The sequence below is a fragment of the Saccharomyces mikatae genome, assembly GCF_947241705.1.
Source record: "Saccharomyces mikatae IFO 1815 strain IFO1815 genome assembly, chromosome: 14".
NCBI classification, from domain to species: domain Eukaryota; kingdom Fungi; phylum Ascomycota; class Saccharomycetes; order Saccharomycetales; family Saccharomycetaceae; genus Saccharomyces; species Saccharomyces mikatae.
Window position 1 is genome coordinate 627,193 of NC_079269.1, and position 17,716 is coordinate 644,908.

General features: G+C 36.7%; 6 protein-coding genes and 2 non-coding genes across 8 annotated transcripts; 3 read left to right on the forward strand and 5 right to left on the reverse strand.

Moving 5' to 3' along the window:
• Positions 1-622: 622 nt before the first annotated feature.
• On the reverse strand, positions 623-2,062 carry CIT1 (citrate (Si)-synthase CIT1; the record flags this gene model as incomplete). The annotated part of the gene is made up of 1 exon (XM_056225398.1): positions 623-2,062. One exon carries the CDS (start codon positions 2,060-2,062, stop codon positions 623-625), a length of 1,440 nt encoding a protein of 479 aa, XP_056079220.1.
• A 767-nt stretch (positions 2,063-2,829) lies between these two features.
• Positions 2,830-2,901, reverse strand: Smki_14.trna12P. Its single transcript has one exon. It is a non-coding gene; the product is annotated as a tRNA-Pro (tRNA).
• A 6,866-nt stretch (positions 2,902-9,767) lies between these two features.
• Smki_14.trna13N lies at positions 9,768-9,841 on the forward strand. The gene has a single exon. It is a non-coding gene; the product is annotated as a tRNA-Asn (tRNA).
• Positions 9,842-10,188: 347 nt separating this feature from the next.
• ATO2 (putative ammonium permease ATO2) lies at positions 10,189-11,037 on the reverse strand (the record flags this gene model as incomplete). Its single annotated transcript, XM_056225399.1, has 1 exon — positions 10,189-11,037. The coding sequence occupies one exon, from the start codon at positions 11,035-11,037 to the stop codon at positions 10,189-10,191; it is 849 nt and encodes a 282-aa protein (XP_056079221.1).
• Positions 11,038-11,529: 492 nt separating this feature from the next.
• Positions 11,530-12,483, reverse strand: RPC34 (DNA-directed RNA polymerase III subunit C34; the record flags this gene model as incomplete). Its single annotated transcript, XM_056225400.1, has 1 exon — positions 11,530-12,483. The coding sequence occupies one exon, from the start codon at positions 12,481-12,483 to the stop codon at positions 11,530-11,532; it is 954 nt and encodes a 317-aa protein (XP_056079222.1).
• Positions 12,484-13,244: 761 nt separating this feature from the next.
• Positions 13,245-13,685, forward strand: SWM2 (Swm2p; the record flags this gene model as incomplete). Its single annotated transcript, XM_056225401.1, has 1 exon — positions 13,245-13,685. The coding sequence occupies one exon, from the start codon at positions 13,245-13,247 to the stop codon at positions 13,683-13,685; it is 441 nt and encodes a 146-aa protein (XP_056079223.1).
• Positions 13,686-14,241: 556 nt separating this feature from the next.
• VPS27 (ESCRT-0 subunit protein VPS27) lies at positions 14,242-16,128 on the forward strand (the record flags this gene model as incomplete). Its single annotated transcript, XM_056225402.1, has 1 exon — positions 14,242-16,128. One exon carries the CDS (start codon positions 14,242-14,244, stop codon positions 16,126-16,128), a length of 1,887 nt encoding a protein of 628 aa, XP_056079224.1.
• Positions 16,129-16,535: 407 nt separating this feature from the next.
• ATG3 (Atg3p) lies at positions 16,536-17,468 on the reverse strand (the record flags this gene model as incomplete). Its single annotated transcript, XM_056225403.1, has 1 exon — positions 16,536-17,468. The coding sequence occupies one exon, from the start codon at positions 17,466-17,468 to the stop codon at positions 16,536-16,538; it is 933 nt and encodes a 310-aa protein (XP_056079225.1).
• Between the last annotated feature and the right edge of the window lie 248 nt (positions 17,469-17,716).

A 17,716-nucleotide genomic window follows, 5' to 3' on the forward strand; every position in this document is an offset into this window, starting at 1 on the left:
TACTCGCGCAGACATACATGGATAATAGGGGAGGATTCCCTACATTTGCTTACGCAAAAGCAATAGTAGTAATAGTGGAAAGAAAGGCAAAGGAAAAACTGTAATTAGGTGGCATTTATCTTGAGGTTAAAAACAAAGAAGAAAAGGAAAGGAAAGCCTTGAGAAAATTGTTTTCTATCAATTCTCAATGCATTATTCATTAGTGTTTCACCGTATCTTCTACTTATACTCTAGGCTAAACTTTTCGCTCCCCCAACACTCTCATTTCGATTTCTTACTTTGGTATATCATAAATTAACTCTTACACCTTGGCGCGGTTTTTGGAGTCACGATAGTATATTATGTTTAGATTAGTGCGTGAACTCTACCTGTAATTTGATAGTACATACTGACGTCAATTATTAACCATTCTATGAGAAATGTAACATATTTTACAACCTGTTCACTAAGTATTAGTCACGCACAGTAGGGTATAACTTGAGCTGGGCAATATCAAACGAACTAAAAAATCATGAAGTCATAGCCATTTTCTTATGTAATATATTCAAATTATAACGTACCCACCTATATGAAATACAATGGTTAAAAAGTTACATACCCAGAACAAAAAATTGAATTTTTCTTAATTTTTACTTTCGATCTTCTTTATCAACTCCTTGTATTTTTCGGTGGAGAATGACTTTGGCCTTTCAATTGGAGCACCAACAGCTCTATCGATGATTAACTGAGGTAACACACCAATGGCCCTGGCAACGCCAAACAGTACAGTATAGAACGAAGCCTCTGTTAGGCCATAGTACTGCAATAAAACACCGGAATGCGAATCAACATTTGGCCATGGATTCTTGGTCTTGCCGTGCTTGGTTAGAACGCCTGGGGCAACATCATAAATAGTGGAGACTAGCCTAAATAATTCATAGTCTGGGAAATGTTTCAATGCAAATTCACGTTGAGCCATATAACGAGGATCGGTTTTCCTTAAGACAGCATGGCCATAACCTGGAACAACTCTTCCTGCATTCAAAGTGTCCCACAAGTACTTTTCAATTGTTTCTTTCGAATAATCCCCTTTCACTTCTTCTCTCAATTTAAATAGCCATTCTAAAACTTCTTGATTGGCACGTCCATGCAATGGGCCAGCTAAACCGTTCAAACCAGCGGCTAAAGATAGGTAAGGCGAAGACAAGGCAGAACCCACTAAATGTGTGGTGTGAGCAGAGACATTACCACCTTCATGATCGGAATGAATTGTTAGATATAGTCTCATCAAGTCAATAAAATCTTTGTTTTCATAACCCAAAAGCTGAGCTAGGTTTTTACCGTAGTCGGCATTAGGATCGGTAGATGTAATTTTTCCATCTTTGAATACATTGCGGTAAATTTTGGAGGCAATGACAGGTAGCTTACCCAGTAAGTCCAACGAATCTTCAAAGGTGTAGCTCCAGTACTCCTTCTTAGAAACACCTTGAGCATATGCTTTGGCGAACTTAGATTCACTTTCCAAAGCAGTTACTGCAATAGAAAATTGTGCCATTGGATGTAGGTTCTTTGGCAGGTTATCTAAAAGTCGGATGACGTGCTCTGGAATTTCTGACCTGGCAGCTAGATCTGCAGAAAGAGCTTTGACTTGAGCATCGGTGGGTATTTCACCCGTCAAAAGTAACCAAAATAGAGCTTCTGGTAAAGGTTCAGTACTTCCCTCAGCCTTTGGTAGTTCCCTTTGAATTTCAGGAATGGTACGACCCCTAAATCTGATACCTTCCTCAGGATCTAAAACTGAACCTTCCCAAACAAGGCCTTTGATACCTCTCATACCACCATAAGCTTGCTCCAGTAGAACTTCACCAATGACAGTTTTACCATGTTCTTTCTTAAATTTTTTAATTTCTTCTGCTTTTGCTGGAATAATTTCAGCAAATCTCTCCTTTAACGTTTGTTCAGAGGCGCTACTGTAATGGCGAGCGTTTAACAGCGCGAAAAGAGCCTTTTGCGTATTTTGGCATGATCTGGCAGAGTTTCTTGTTAAGAAACTTTTGCTAGTAGTTGATAATATCGCTGACATTTCGTGTATAATACTTTATTGTTTTTTGATATGCTTCCTTTTTCTAGCGGTTCTAATTCTAACTATTTGAAGGCAAATAAACGAGCAAAAACGATCCTGATCTGAATTCTGTAGACAATGATTGTTTTCCCTTAAATGTATCATTCATTTTAGGGGAAGCGTAAAAAGACGTTGTTGCAAATCTTGAGTGTTTATATAATGAATGGATACCAATTGACATTCTCAAACAACATAAAGTCGGATAAGTCGATAGTATCGGGAAAGGTCCACAGGGATTACGGTCCTCCAATAACACAGAAGTATTTTTGGTCTAGCGGGGGTCATACTTTTCCAATTCCGGGCGGCTGCAGCGGGAAAAAACGTGACGCCTTTTAGCACAAAAAGCAAGGTAAATACGAAAACAAAGGAAATGCAAACGTAAAAGCGGTCATTTTACAAAGATTAACAGAGCCGCCAGTGAAATGCGAACTTCGGAGGTTTCTTTACTTGTTTCGGGTAAACTCCTTTCATTGAAGGCCTTGTTGGAGCATGCAGCAATCCCTAAACTGCGTTCTTGCCAATGTTGATTTGTTTTTCATGACCTTTTTTTCCGAAGAGAAAGTAACAAGCGTAGTAGCCCCTTAAATCGGTACCTGAATAAGTGAATCGGAAAATCAATCTGACAAGGGGAATCACTGAATTAATACTGATAAGATGATTTTTCATTTTCTTATGCAGATGAAACTCTTTGCAATTGTAGCAGAATATTACCAAAAAGTAAACAAATGGGGGCGAGCCGGGACTCGAACCCGGGACCTCCCGCACCCTAAGCGAGAATCATACCTCTAGACCACACGCCCTCTTTATCTTACAGCATATAAATGAGGAGGATATGTAGTCATAGTAATAAGAAGTAAGTAACCGATCATGCAGAATTATTGTTTTTGTTCTGAGAATTGGGTGAATTTTGAGATTGTTGTAATATAAATCAACTATCATCTACTAACTAGTAGTCATATTACTAGTATATTATCATATACGGTGTTAGAAGATGTTGGAATAAGTGATTACCACTATACATTTATTCATATAAATTGTTGTAGTTGATGACGAACATTCTTTAACATGATACTAATGATGTTGAGTAAATTAATACTAACATTCTTATGGTGATACCAATTTAAATGGAGTAGGGAAATTCTAATTATAGAATTTCCTGCACTAATAAGATAAAGATCTATTAATTGTCCAGAACTTAGTATATAAGAAGATGAGTTAACACTAAATTCTTATCATCAACACTCTGATTTATGTCTGAACCTTTTGGTTTAATACAACCAATCAGCGTGTGTTTTATATACCTCTCTTATATAGATTAAGAAGGAACGACTATTCTTAATTATTACAACTTACTAAACTACTAATTATCAACAGAAGATGACGCAAATGATGAGATATAGTCATCTAAACTAGTGGAAGCTGAAACGCAAGGATTGATAATGTAATAGGATCAATGAATAAGAACATATAAAACGATGATAATAATGTTTATAGAATTGTGTAGAATTGCAGATTCCCTTTTATGGATTCCTAAATCCCTGAGGAGAACTTCTAGTATATCTACATACTTAATATTATTGCCTTATAAAAAATGGAATCCCAAAAATTACATCAAACTCCACTATTATCTCATGGTAGCGCCTATGCTTCGGTTACTTCTAAGGAAGTTCCATCAAAATCAACATCCTGAAACGTCTCAAGCTGAAACAAAGGTGAGAAATCACGTCTTACCACCACACACTTTAACATCAGAAGAAAACTTTTCTACATGGGTCAAATTTTACATCAGATTTTTGAAAAATTCTAATCTCGGTGACATCATTCCAAATGACCAGGGTGAAATAAAAAGACAAATGACTTATGAAGAACATGCGTATATTTACAATACCTTCCAAACATTTGCCCCATTTCATTTATTACCAACATGGGTAAGACAAATTTTAGAAATTAATTATGCTGATATCCTTACAGTCCTTTGTAAAAGTGTGGTCAAAATGCAGACTAGCAATCAAGAATTAAAAGACTGGATAGCTCTCGCCAACCTTGAGTACAACGGAAGTACATCTGCTGATGCATTTGAGATTACAGTCAGCACGATTATTCAAAGGCTAAAAGAAAACAATATCAATGTTAGCGACAGATTGGGCTGTCAACTAATACTTAAAGGTCTATCCGGTGACTACAAATACCTACGTAATCAATATCGTACCAAAACGAACATGAAACTTTCCCAATTATTCGCTGAAATTCAATTAATATATGACGATAATAAAATCATGAATCTAAATAAACCGGCCCAATCCAAACAACACAGCGAATACAGAAATGTTTCTCGCACATCTCCAAACACGACTAACACGAAGGTTACAACTCGCAATTATCATACAACAAATAATTCAAAACCAAGAGCAGCAAAAGCTCACAATATTGCTACATCGAGTAAATTCTCAAGGATGAACAATGATTACATTAATGAATCAACCGTTTCATCACAACACTTAAGCGATGACAACGAACTTAGTCTTAGGCCAGCAAGAGAAAAAATCTAAGACAACTCACACAATAGACTCGAATGATGAACTACCTGATCACCTTCTTATTGACTCAGGAGCTTCACAAACGCTTGTCAGATCAGCCCATTATCTACACCATGCAACACCCAATTCTGAAATAAACATAGTCGATGCTCAAAAACAAGACATTCCTATAAATGCCATTGGTAATCTTCACTTCAACTTTAAGAACGGAACCAAAACATCAATAAAAGCACTGCACACACCAAACATAGCCTATGATCTATTAAGTTTGAGTGAGCTGGCTAACCAAGATATTACTGCCTGCTTTACCAGAAACACTTTAGAAAGATCGGATGGTACAGTACTAGCCCCCATAGTCAAACATGGAGACTTTTACTGGTTATCTAAAAAATACCTAATCCCTTCACAAATTTCAAAGCTAACAATAAACAACGTCAATAACAGCAAAAGCGTAAATAAATATCCATATCCGTTAATACATCGAATGCTTGGACATGCTAACGTCCAAAGTATTCAGAAGTCTCTTAAGAAAAATGCAGTTACGTATTTAAAAGAATCGGATATTGAATGGTCTAACGCTAGTACATATCAATGTCCCGACTGTCTAATCGGCAAAAGCACGAAACATAGACATGTCAAAGGATCACGACTAAAGTACCAAGAATCATATGAGCCTTTTCAGTACTTACATACCGATATATTTGGTCCTGTTCATCACTTACCGAAAAGTGCTCCTTCTTACTTTATATCGTTTACAGATGAGAAAACAAGATTCCAATGGGTCTACCCATTACATGACCGTCGTGAAGAATCTATCCTCAATGTTTTTACATCGTTATTAGCATTTATTAAGAACCAATTCAATGCTCGAGTTCTAGTTATCCAGATGGATCGTGGTTCCGAGTACACGAACAAAACTCTTCATAAGTTCTTTACGAACAGAGGCATTACTGCTTGCTATACAACCACGGCAGATTCTAGAGCACACGGTGTCGCTGAAAGATTAAATCGTACTTTATTAAATGATTGTCGTACACTACTTCATTGTAGTGGTCTACCAAATCATCTATGGTTCTCAGCAGTCGAATTTTCTACTATAATAAGAAATTCATTAGTCTCACCAAAAAACGATAAATCTGCACGACAACATGCAGGTTTAGCTGGACTGGACATTACTACTATACTACCTTTCGGTCAACCAGTTATAGTTAACAACCATAATCCCGACTCGAAAATACATCCTCGTGGCATTCCAGGTTACGCCTTACATCCATCTCGGAACTCTTATGGCTATATTATCTATCTTCCGTCCTTAAAAAAGACAGTAGATACTACCAATTACGTTATATTACAAGACAAGCAATCTAAATTGGACCAATTCAACTACGATACACTCACCTTTGATGATGATCTCAATCGTTTAACAGCCCATAGCCAATCCTTTATCGAGCAAAGTGAAACAGAGCAGTCATATGATCAAAATGAAGAATCTGATCATGACTATCAATCGGAGATTGAAATAAACTCTGATCCTCTAATGAACGATTTCTCGTCCCAGTCAACGAACCATTTACAATTAGACCACAAACCAGTCCAAAAGGTACGCGCACCAAAGGAAGTTGATGCTGACATATCTGAATACAATATTCTTCCATTCCCTACACGATCTCGGACACCCCATATCATCAATAAAGAGAGTACCGAAATGGGTGGTACCATTGAATCAGATATCACTTCACCTAGACACTCGTCTACGTTCACTGCACGAAACCAAAATCTACCTGGTAGTCCCAATGATATGATTGATTTGACTTCACAGGATAGAGTTAATTCTGGACTTGAAAACATCCAAACTACCCGTTTGGGTGGTACGGAGAAACCATATCTTCAACAAAATAGTGATACAAATATCAAATACAGGACTACAAAAGGTACGCCCTCAATAGATGACCCTCCGCCTGGCAGTAACTCTACTACTTCCACCATCTCTATTGAAACAAAGGCTGTATGTGATAATACACCCTCCATTGATACGGATCCGTCAGAATATAAATCTCCTGACCATGCGACTCCTAATATAATCCCTGACAAATCCTCCAAAACTATTACGGCTGATTCTATTCTTGACGACCTCCCACTTCCTGACCTAACCCATGAATCTCATACGGACACTTCTGATGTTTCAAAAGATATTCCACACATACACTCTCGTCAGACTAATTCCAGTTTGGGTGGTATGGATGATCCTAATGATCTGACTACTACCAAAAGTAAGAAAAGGTCATTAGAAGATAATGAAACTGAAATTGAGGTATCCCGAGACACATGGAATAATAAGAATATGAGAAGTCTGGAACCACCAAGATCAAAGAAACGTATAAATCTAATTGCAGCAATAAAAGGAGTAAAATCAATCAAACCAGTTCGAACGACCTTAAGATATGATGAAGCAATCACATATAATAAAAACAACAAAGAAAAGGACAGATATATTGAAGCTTATCATAAAGAAGTTAACCAACTGTTGAAAATGAACACTTGGGATACAGACAAATATTATGATAGAAATGATATAGATCCTAAGAAAATAATAAACTCAATGTTTATATTTAACAAAAAACGTGATGGTACACACAAAGCTAGATTTGTTGCAAGAGGCGACATTCAACACCCCGATACATATGAATCTGGTATGCAATCCAATACCGTACATCACTATGCACTGATGACGTCACTGTCAATCGCATTAGACAATGACTATTATATCACACAGCTAGACATATCCTCTGCTTACTTATATGCTGATATCAAAGAAGAATTATACATAAGACCTCCACCACATTTAGGTTTGAATAATAAGTTACTACGTTTGAGAAAATCACTCTATGGTTTGAAACAAAGTGGTGCAAACTGGTATGAAACCATTAAATCATATTTAATAAATTGTTGTGAAATGCAAGAAGTTCGTGGATGGTCATGTGTTTTTAGAAATAGTGAAGTCACAATATGTTTATTTGTTGACGATATGATTCTATTTAGCAAAGACTTAAATGCGAATAAGAAAATCATAGCAACACTGAAGAAACAATACGATACAAAGATTATAAATCTAGGTGAAAGTGATAACGAAATTCAATACGACATACTTGGATTAGAAATCAAATATCAAAGAAGTAAGTACATGAAATTAGGTATGGAAAAATCTTTGACAGAAAAATTACCCAAACTAAACGTTCATTTGAATCCAAAAGGAAAGAAACTTAGTGCTCCAGGTCAACCAGGTCTTTATATAGATCAGGATGAACTAGAAATAGACGAAGATGAATACAAAGAGAAAGTACATGAAATGCAAAAGTTGATTGGTCTAGCTTCATATGTTGGATATAAATTTAGGTTTGACTTACTATACTACATCAACACACTTGCACAACATATATTATTCCCCTCTAGGCAAGTTTTAGACATGACATATGAGTTGATACAATTCATGTGGGACACTAGAGATAAACAATTGATATGGCACAGAAACAAACCTACCAAGCCAGATAATAAATTAGTCGCAATAAGCGATGCCTCATATGGTAACCAACCATATTACAAATCACAAGTTGGTAACATTTTCCTACTTAACGGAAAAGTGATTGGAGGAAAGTCGACAAAGGCTTCGTTAACATGCACTTCAACTACAGAAGCAGAAATACACGCAGTAAGTGAAGCCATTCCACTATTGAATAACCTCAGTCACCTTGTGCAAGAACTTAACAAAAAACCAATCATTAAAGGCTTACTTACCGATAGTAGATCAACGATCAGTATAATTAAGTCTACTAATGAAGAGAAATTTAGGAACAGATTTTTTGGCACAAAGGCAATGAGACTTAGAGATGAAGTATCAAGTAATAATTTATACATATACTACATCGAAACCAAGAAGAACATTGCTGATGTGATGACAAAACCCCTTCCGATAAAAACATTTAAAAGATTAACAAACAAATGGATTCATTAGACTTATTACATTATGGGTGGTATGTTGTAATATAAATCAACTATCATCTACTAACTAGTAGTCATATTACTAGTATATTATCATATACGGTGTTAGAAGATGTTGGAATAAGTGATTACCACTATACATTTATTCATATAAATTGTTGTAGTTGATGACGAACATTCTTTAACATGATACTAATGATGTTGAGTAAATTAATACTAACATTCTTATGGTGATACCAATTTAAATGGAGTAGGGAAATTCTAATTATAGAATTTCCTGCACTAATAAGATAAAGATCTATTAATTGTCCAGAACTTAGTATATAAGAAGATGAGTTAACACTAAATTCTTATCATCAACACTCTGATTTATGTCTGAACCTTTTGGTTTAATACAACCAATCAGCGTGTGTTTTATATACCTCTCTTATATAGATTAAGAAGGAACGACTATTCTTAATTATTACAACTTACTAAACTACTAATTATCAACAGAAGATGACGCAAATGATGAGATATAGTCATCTAAACTAGTGGAAGCTGAAACGCAAGGATTGATAATGTAATAGGATCAATGAATAAGAACATATAAAACGATGATAATAATGTTTATAGAATTGTGTAGAATTGCAGATTCCCTTTTATGGATTCCTAAATCCCTGAGGAGAACTTCTAGTATATCTACATACTTAATATTATTGCCTTATAAAAAATGGAATCCCAACAATTACATCAAACTCCACTATTATCTCAATATTTGAGATCTTCTGTTGTATTACGGGCTCGAGTAATACCGGGATGTCTTGACAATCCTAATATACTATCTTAGGGAAGTAACTTATTGTCAAAACGACTTATCAACTTAATTCACGGGATGTTACTTATCCTATATATTATATAAGATATGGTTTATACTAAATAGTGGAAGCGCGGAATCTCGGATCTAACTAATTGTTCAGGTATTTATACATTTGATTAGTTCAGCTCGGAAAAGCAGAGTTTTACCTTATGTTGTTCAATCTGTTCGTTTCGTTATAAGATTGTTTCATATGTGTTTTATGAACGTTTAGAATGATGTATTGTCATACTGACGTATCTCATCTTAAGATACAACATTTTCCAGTATTCCAAGTGACTCCATGGCCAAGTTGGTTAAGGCGTGCGACTGTTAATCGCAAGATCGTGAGTTCAACCCTCACTGGGGTCGATTTTTTTGTTATCTGTTCGATCTTGCTCTTGTATAAAAGCAGTGAACAGTAAATACTTGAGTGTTGTAGCTTATAAAGGAAAGCAGCCTCTTGTACCTTTGATGCGTTATGAAACGCCGTTGCGTTTTCTTAAGTCGTTAGACGTCTCAACAGCGGGTGTAAATGTGCTTTTCTAAGCATAAATCCATCCGATCAAAATGCAGAGAACAGTGATTTAAAAAATAATATAAATGAAATACAATAGGGGTCGATTTATTTTTATCTTTGCCGAGCTTTTCATAAATAATGGATTATAAGAATATATAATGAGGATCACAAACATTTTGAATTGTGTTTTTCAAAAAATTTAAAAGAAAACTTTATCGTTGCTAGGTAACGCGAAGGGGTGAACCATAACGTACGAGTTTTGCCTTGTCGCAATACCTGCGTAAGCGTTATACCAGGCGATGAAGGCAACTATCACACCAAGAACACCTCCAGCTCTAGTAACTCCTGTCTCGCCTGTGAAATTCCCAATTGACAGGAGTAAAAAGGTAACAGCTAAGAGGAAGAATAAGGCAAAAAACATTACGGTTGACTTCATGGTGCAGACAGCAAGACCAAAAGTGAAAAGTGCCCATCCCAAAAGGTAAAATCCTAGTGCATTTCCAAGATCAGATTCTTTGTCTTTGTAGGCATCCAAAATGCCAAACCAAGGAATATAAATAGCACCAAAACTTAACCAAAATCCACCAAAGGAACAGAGTGCTGTACCACCAAAAGTGTTCTCTAAAGCGATTTCCCAGATACCAGCAATTAGTTGAACAAGGCCACCGTAAAACATGGCACATCCAACAACAACATTAGGAATAGTGATACCTTGAGCTCTTGCATTGAACATGGATAATACAAACGTAGTGAGGGCGAAACCAGAAAGACCTAGGGGAGCAGGATTGGCGAATTTATGGACAGGCGCAGGAGCTAAACCTGGATTCAAAGTACCACCAAATGCCTCGACCAAATCATCCCTTAAAAATTTCTGGCGACCAATATAGATGTATTCGTTGTTTTTGCCCGCGGTATATATTTTACAAAGGGACTCTTGCGAATGGCGACTGTGGTCCTTGTTTTCACAAATGAATTCACCCTCGGAAGAATCAAGCGCCTTAGGGTTTTCGAAAGCAGTGTTTCCGCTGCGTTGATCTCTGTCAGACATGCCGTATTTTTCTATATCGTAGATGAATGATTCAATTGAACTATAGAGAGGTATATAGTTATTTAAAGCTACTTCAGGCTGTAACTAAATCAGTAGGATGGTCCTACTGCTTTATATACTTCGCATGTTTAAAAATGATTTCAGTCATTTTCGGAGTACACAGCTGGTTGAGAATTAAATCCGCTGCAGTTGCTTATTATCTTCATAAATGAGGAGACTGTTGATGATCAATTGAAATTATTGCGGGGTGTATGCACGAACTGTTATTATTAATGTCATGTCGGCTGGTATCGAGATTCTCTGTCCGCTGCTACGCTGAAATGGAGCCGATCCAGCCGTGCCCGCTGTATCGTCTAATTGGTCGACGGACCCACTTTTACCGCCATGGTTGAAATGAAGGTTAGCCTGTCTGCATTGCGTTTCTATCTACTTAAAACACGAAAGATAAATTATACTACGTACTACGGTAGCCCTAAAGAATGTTAAGGAATTTTAAATTGTCCATTCATCGAAATAGACCACTTCTTTGTCATGCTTGGAGGCGGGGAACATCTTGAAATAGTTAAATATGGAAAATTCTTCTTCATCCTCTGATGCTTGGTTTCCTGCCTCCATTTGACTCTCACCTTGGTTCATTTGTAAAATACTCTCCAAGGTTACTCTATAGCAGTCGTGTGTGACCTTTTCCAGTTTATCGTCGTACATCAGGACTTCACACAGAGACCTGATATTTGACGGTGTCAACTCGACATTGGCTACTTGGGCTGCTGTAATGAAATCCAAGATTTCCTGCGTAGTAGAATAGTTCTTTACATTTGGAGCATAAAAGACGTTCCTATTGGGTCCGTTTTCGAAATTCTTGAAGCCATTAGGAAAGGTGTTCTCTGATATGAACCTCCAGACAATAGTCAATAAACTATTGATGAATTCTATATCTAGTTCTCCATCTGTAAACCATGGCCCTCCTGTGATGTCCACAGACGGTTGTAAACTGTATAGCATGTAGATCTTTCTTGTAGGAAACTTCACACTCTTGACACTCTTCACATATCTTTGAGATTCTAAACTCTTTAAACATTTCAGGACTACGTGCTGGTGGAGGTTGGTTCTTGCCTTGATAGTCTTGGACCATATCCCTTCTCTACCACTGGCTTCGATGTAAGAATATACTAATGCCTCTTCAGCTGACATGGTGGCTTTCTTTTGTGCCTCCGCTTCCAAAACACCCTGGAATTTTAATTCATCGTTTTGTTTTACTAATTTGATCAAATTCTTATCTAGCAATTCCTGTACAATGGACATCAAGTCCGTTAATGATTCGATTCCCATCTGCTTTTGAAGTTCTTGTTGCGTAAATAATGCGCCTATACCTTTTGACATCATCTGGCTGTGTAGAGCTTTAGCATTGTCCGACAGGTGTAACCCATTTTCTATCATTCCACTCATATTTGGGTTGTTTGTTGGTTCAGTGAGTTCCTCACTCGGTTGAAATCCTCTGTAATGATCTCATCTCATTTACACATCAAAGGATAGCCTGAAAATTTTTAATATAAAGGAATTTTTGAAGGAAAAAAAGTATCTGTGCGCGATGTCACTGCGAAAACAAACGTGAGACTGAAGAATCGCGATATAACATAGCTTTATTATATAGATACTTTCAAATAAAGACTTGTCGTTACGTTGAGAGATAAATGTGGGCAGGTCGTCCTGTGTGATGTAGTCAATATTGCGGACGTGCAGAAGTTATTATATAAGGCTGCTTTCTTTCTCCATTGTTCGTATGTGGATAAAGTCTTGTAAATTCTGGTGTAATCGTAGAATTTTAATATTTAATCTTCAATCTCTTTACACGCTTTTCAAACTATAAATGTCCAGTCGAATATACTATAATAACCATGTTTTTTTTTTAGATACTATATTAGAATAAATAATAACTAAAAATAAAAAAAAGAGTACCTGAAGAAAGCAAACAGAGTGAGAAAAATGAAAAGAGGCTTCTTTTGTTATGCATGCTATTCATATTTAAAATAGCAACCGGTGGTATCTAAAATAATATTTGATTGATCACTACTTTTCTTGAAGAAAAACGGTTACTAATTTGAAGAAATAATAATCAAATTTATTGCTTGAAAAAGGAAAAAATTCATTGATATCTTGAGAAATCAAAAGACACTAACTAGGTAAGGAAGAAGAGAAAACCTCCTTGGATGATAGATTTATATACCTACTCAAGCTTAGAGGGTTTACTAAACGGGCTAACAGACTTGACTAGAATTCCGAAGGAATACTCTCCACTATTGGAGCCTTATTTTCAGAATATAGCAAATCATGCGGATCTGAAATCCAGAGCCCTCAAGATATGTCGTTCTAACTTCCGTAAATGGAACATAGAAAATGCAAAAACAGTCAATCCTGAAGTTATAAGAAGGTGTCTTAACTTGTGGTATGTCCTGAAGGGTAAGGAATATAAAAAGTTGAAGAATCCTCCGCCCGCTAATAATATTATCAAAGATGAGATTGATGTGTCGAAAATCAAACACCTAAATGTAGCGAGAATAGAATATGACGAATCTGGTGAACATATAAGTAACCCATTAGAAAATTTAATCTTGGAAGAGGTTGAAGTAAACGATTACATAAAGGAATAAACTTATGGTCGTTTTAGAACCTTGTGGTATTGGGCATTACTGATCTTACACTTTTAATCTTGTTGTTAAAACAAAACCAAAACTGAGAGATACAGGACATCAACTCATGCTGTATGTGGTTGCTAGCCCCAACAATTCTTATACAGTATAATGCAATATAGACAGAAGCAAATTATAGCGAGCAAACATATATGTATGTATATAGTTGAATCGGAATTTTTTTACAGCGCATTCTCTTGAACTGATTATTTTATTAGCTTACGCGATTTACCTAATAGTAACATTTCGAAGCATGTACCTTGTGTACATTTATAGATATCTAGTTTGCCTCGGCCCCAAGTTTAAATAAGGTAGCGTTCACGAAATTCTGGCAGTATTTGCTACGCCATTTCTTGCGGAGCAGCAAAATCATCCTTACTCGGCCTCCTTTTCTAAAAATTTCGATGATATCTGAATTGTACTTATTAACACAAGGAATGAAAAATAGAGGGTGTAACACTATCAGGATATTTTTCGTCCAGGTTAATGATTAGTAAATAAGGAAATTAAGAACAGCATGTCCGTTAGTACACCAGGTGAGTTAGATGCATTAATAGAACAAGCCACCAGTGAGAGCATTCCCAATGGTGACCTTGATCTCTCCATAGCGTTGGAAATTTCAGATGTGTTAAGATCTAGAAGGGTTAATCCCAAAGATTCTATGCGTTGTATAAAGAAAAGGATTTTAAATACGGCCAATAATCCAAATACCCAGTTATCCTCCTGGAAGCTTACAAACATTTGTATTAAAAATGGTGGAACACCATTTATAAAGGAAGTTTGTTCCAGAGAGTTTATGGATACCATGGAGCATGTTATTTTAAAAGAAGACAACAACGAAGAACTTTCTGAGCTCGTGAAGACAATAGTATATGAACTATACGTTGCCTTCAAGAATGACTCGCAATTAAGCTATGTAGCAAGAGTTTATGATAAATTAATTTCTCGTGGCATCAAATTTCCTGACAAGTTGTCACTTTCCAACTCTACAACTGCAATGTTCGATTCGAAAACACCGGCAGATTGGATAGATTCTGACGCTTGCATGGTTTGTTCCAAGAAGTTCTCCCTGCTGAATAGAAAACACCATTGTCGTTCCTGTGGTGGGGTGTTTTGCCAAGAACACTCATCAAATAATATAGCGTTACCTGATTTGGGGATATATGAGTTGGTCAGAGTTTGTGATAACTGCTTTGAAGACTACGATCTAAAGAGGCACGACGGCAGTAAAAAAACAAGAAGACATCGTCATAACAAAAGGAGAAAGGATAGGGACTACTCAACTCCTGAAGATGAAGAGGAGCTGATAAAAAAAGCAATAGAGCTCTCTTTGAAAGAATCCAGAAATAGTACTAGTAGTGAACCTATAGTCCCCATTGTGGAATCGAGAAATGCAGAAAAGTATAGTAGTCCGGGGAAAAGAGAAGAACTGGAAGAGGAAGAAGATCCAGATTTGAAAGCCGCCATACAAGAAAGTTTGAGAGAAGCTGAAGAAGCAAAAAAACGCAGAGAGAGTCAACAAGCCTCCGAGCAGCTTCAACCACAACAGTTACCATTTCAACCTCAGCCTATCCATTCTGTTGAATTGTCTGATGAGGAAAAGGACAATATATACATGTTTGCATCACTCGTTGATAAAATGGAGTCAAGACCCTTGAACGAAATTCTAGAAGATTCAAAATTACAAAATTTAGCGCAGAAAGTATTTGCCTCCAAGGCAAGGTTAAATTTTGCTTTAAACGATAAAGCTCAAAAATACAATACTTTGGTAGAAATGAATGGTAAAATTTCTGATATTATGAATATATACGATAGATTATTGGAGCAACAGCTACAAAGCATCAATTTATCTCAACAGTACACCCTCCCCCAAGTTCCTTCTGACCCATATAGTTACTCAGCGTACCATATGGCAAATCAGCATTACGAAGTACCTTCTCTTCATGAAACGCCATCTTACCAGTACAAACCGCAACAAGAGAGTTCATACCAACAACCAGTTCAGACGAACCTGTTCCCTACTACCAATATTGATCATTTAAAAACAATTAATATGGTACCACATGCGCAACAGAAGCCTCAAGTGCAAGTTGAACTTGCACCCTCTGATCCACCATATCCAAAGGAAGAAGGCGAAGGGGAAGAAGAAAAACAAACAGCACAAGCCCAGAAGTCTTCCACACAAGAAATGCACGAAAGACCGTATCCCGTAGAAACAGAAACGGAAGAAAATTCAATAAATGAACGGCCTCAAGGTATTACACGTTACGATTTTCCAACCGTTCCTGCACGTAAAGTTGTTCAACCGGAGCCAGTTGTGTCAACTCCCGCAATCGCTTCTGGAACCCCAATCCAAGAGGAAAGGGCGCCTACTCCTGAAGAGGAACTTTTAATAGAGCTTTGATATTAGTCTTCTATATGTATTTGTAAGGAGAAACCTAGCATTTATAAAAAAAATACGTAATTGCGTGGCACTTGACTCATACACATTTCTGTCACTAAACTGGTCTCCAAAGAAGATATATATTTATACCTGCACTAACTACAAAACGGTAAACTAAAAACACTAACATGGACATGGACAAAAAGAGAATTCATTTCAAGAAAGCATTTCACTTTTTTAAAAAAAGGGTCTGCCAGAAAAGGAAAGTGATATGACTTCAGAAAGATAATTCCTATTGCATATTTATAGGCGATTCCTACCCGTTTATTAATTTATAAGTATATTCATCCGAGAAAGTAAAGTATAATTTACTGCTCATCCTATACTATAACCGATTGACTTCTAGCCATTATGACAAAAGAACACTATTACCAACCTTCCATGGTATAATCGTGCTGAATACTTGGTGTAACACTGGTAATAAACTTTAAGAAAACTATTAGGTATTGGTCCACACGTAACGAATCATCGATATCGTCTTGTAAATCTTCCCAATCTCCAGCACCCTCCAGTTCTTGTTCTTCTTGCTGCTCTTTCCTTCTTCGTTGCCTAACCACACGAACTTTATCCAGGAGTATTTTCATCACGTTAGCATGCTTACATGGATGAATGGAAACGGATAGTACTGAATTTTTGTAAAAAGGTAGTTTTTCAATAGTGGCTGTTTTTGTTCTATAATCTGCTGATATATCCTCAAACATCTGTTCAGGGCTGAGTGGCGAACCATTCGCGTTGAAGCCCACTATATACATCTTAGGGACCCTATAGGAGGTTGAATAAGCAATATAAAGGTCATAGTACCTTTCCTGGGCATTATCTTTGGTTAAGGTACTTTTAGCATTAAGTTCTTCTGCGTTCTCATTTTCATCCTCATCTTTAATTTCCATGTCCTGTATTAGTTCATCAATATCATCGATAGGCACACCCTTGGTTTCACCATGTAGAGCACTTTGCAAATGATCTGATTCAGAACCTATGTATTCAAGAACGTCATCCTCATCCCCATCTTCTGCAAAACCTTTCATGACCACGTCTGGCCCTTGAACTTCGACACACTGCTCAGCACGTTTATCACAGGGTACCTTTCGGATGATCAGAAACTGCCTATTCTTAGGTAAAAAATCTCTATAACTAATATCTGAAGATTCATCATTCCACTTCCAAGTGGGGAACATGTGACATAAATAATCACCAGCTTGTACAAATTCTTCCGGAGTTATTTGACCGGTGGTTAAAAAGGTCGACGTATGTGTTATAGGAGTAAGATATTCCCTCCAACTACTTAGTGTAGACCTAATCATGATAATATGCTTGTGTTTTTCCTTTATTCTGTTTTGCTGCCAACTTTTAGCTGGGTTATAATATATCAAATGTACGTGATTACTCTGCTACTTACTTTCCTTTAAATAGCCCTTCGCCCTCTTTCCCTTTTAATAGCAATTCCCGAGTACAAAGTTGAAGCCCAAGAAGATGAAATCTGAAAAATACGAAATCTACTAAATACCGATATGAGAAAGCGTCTAAATAACAGCCAATAAAAAAGTTCTTT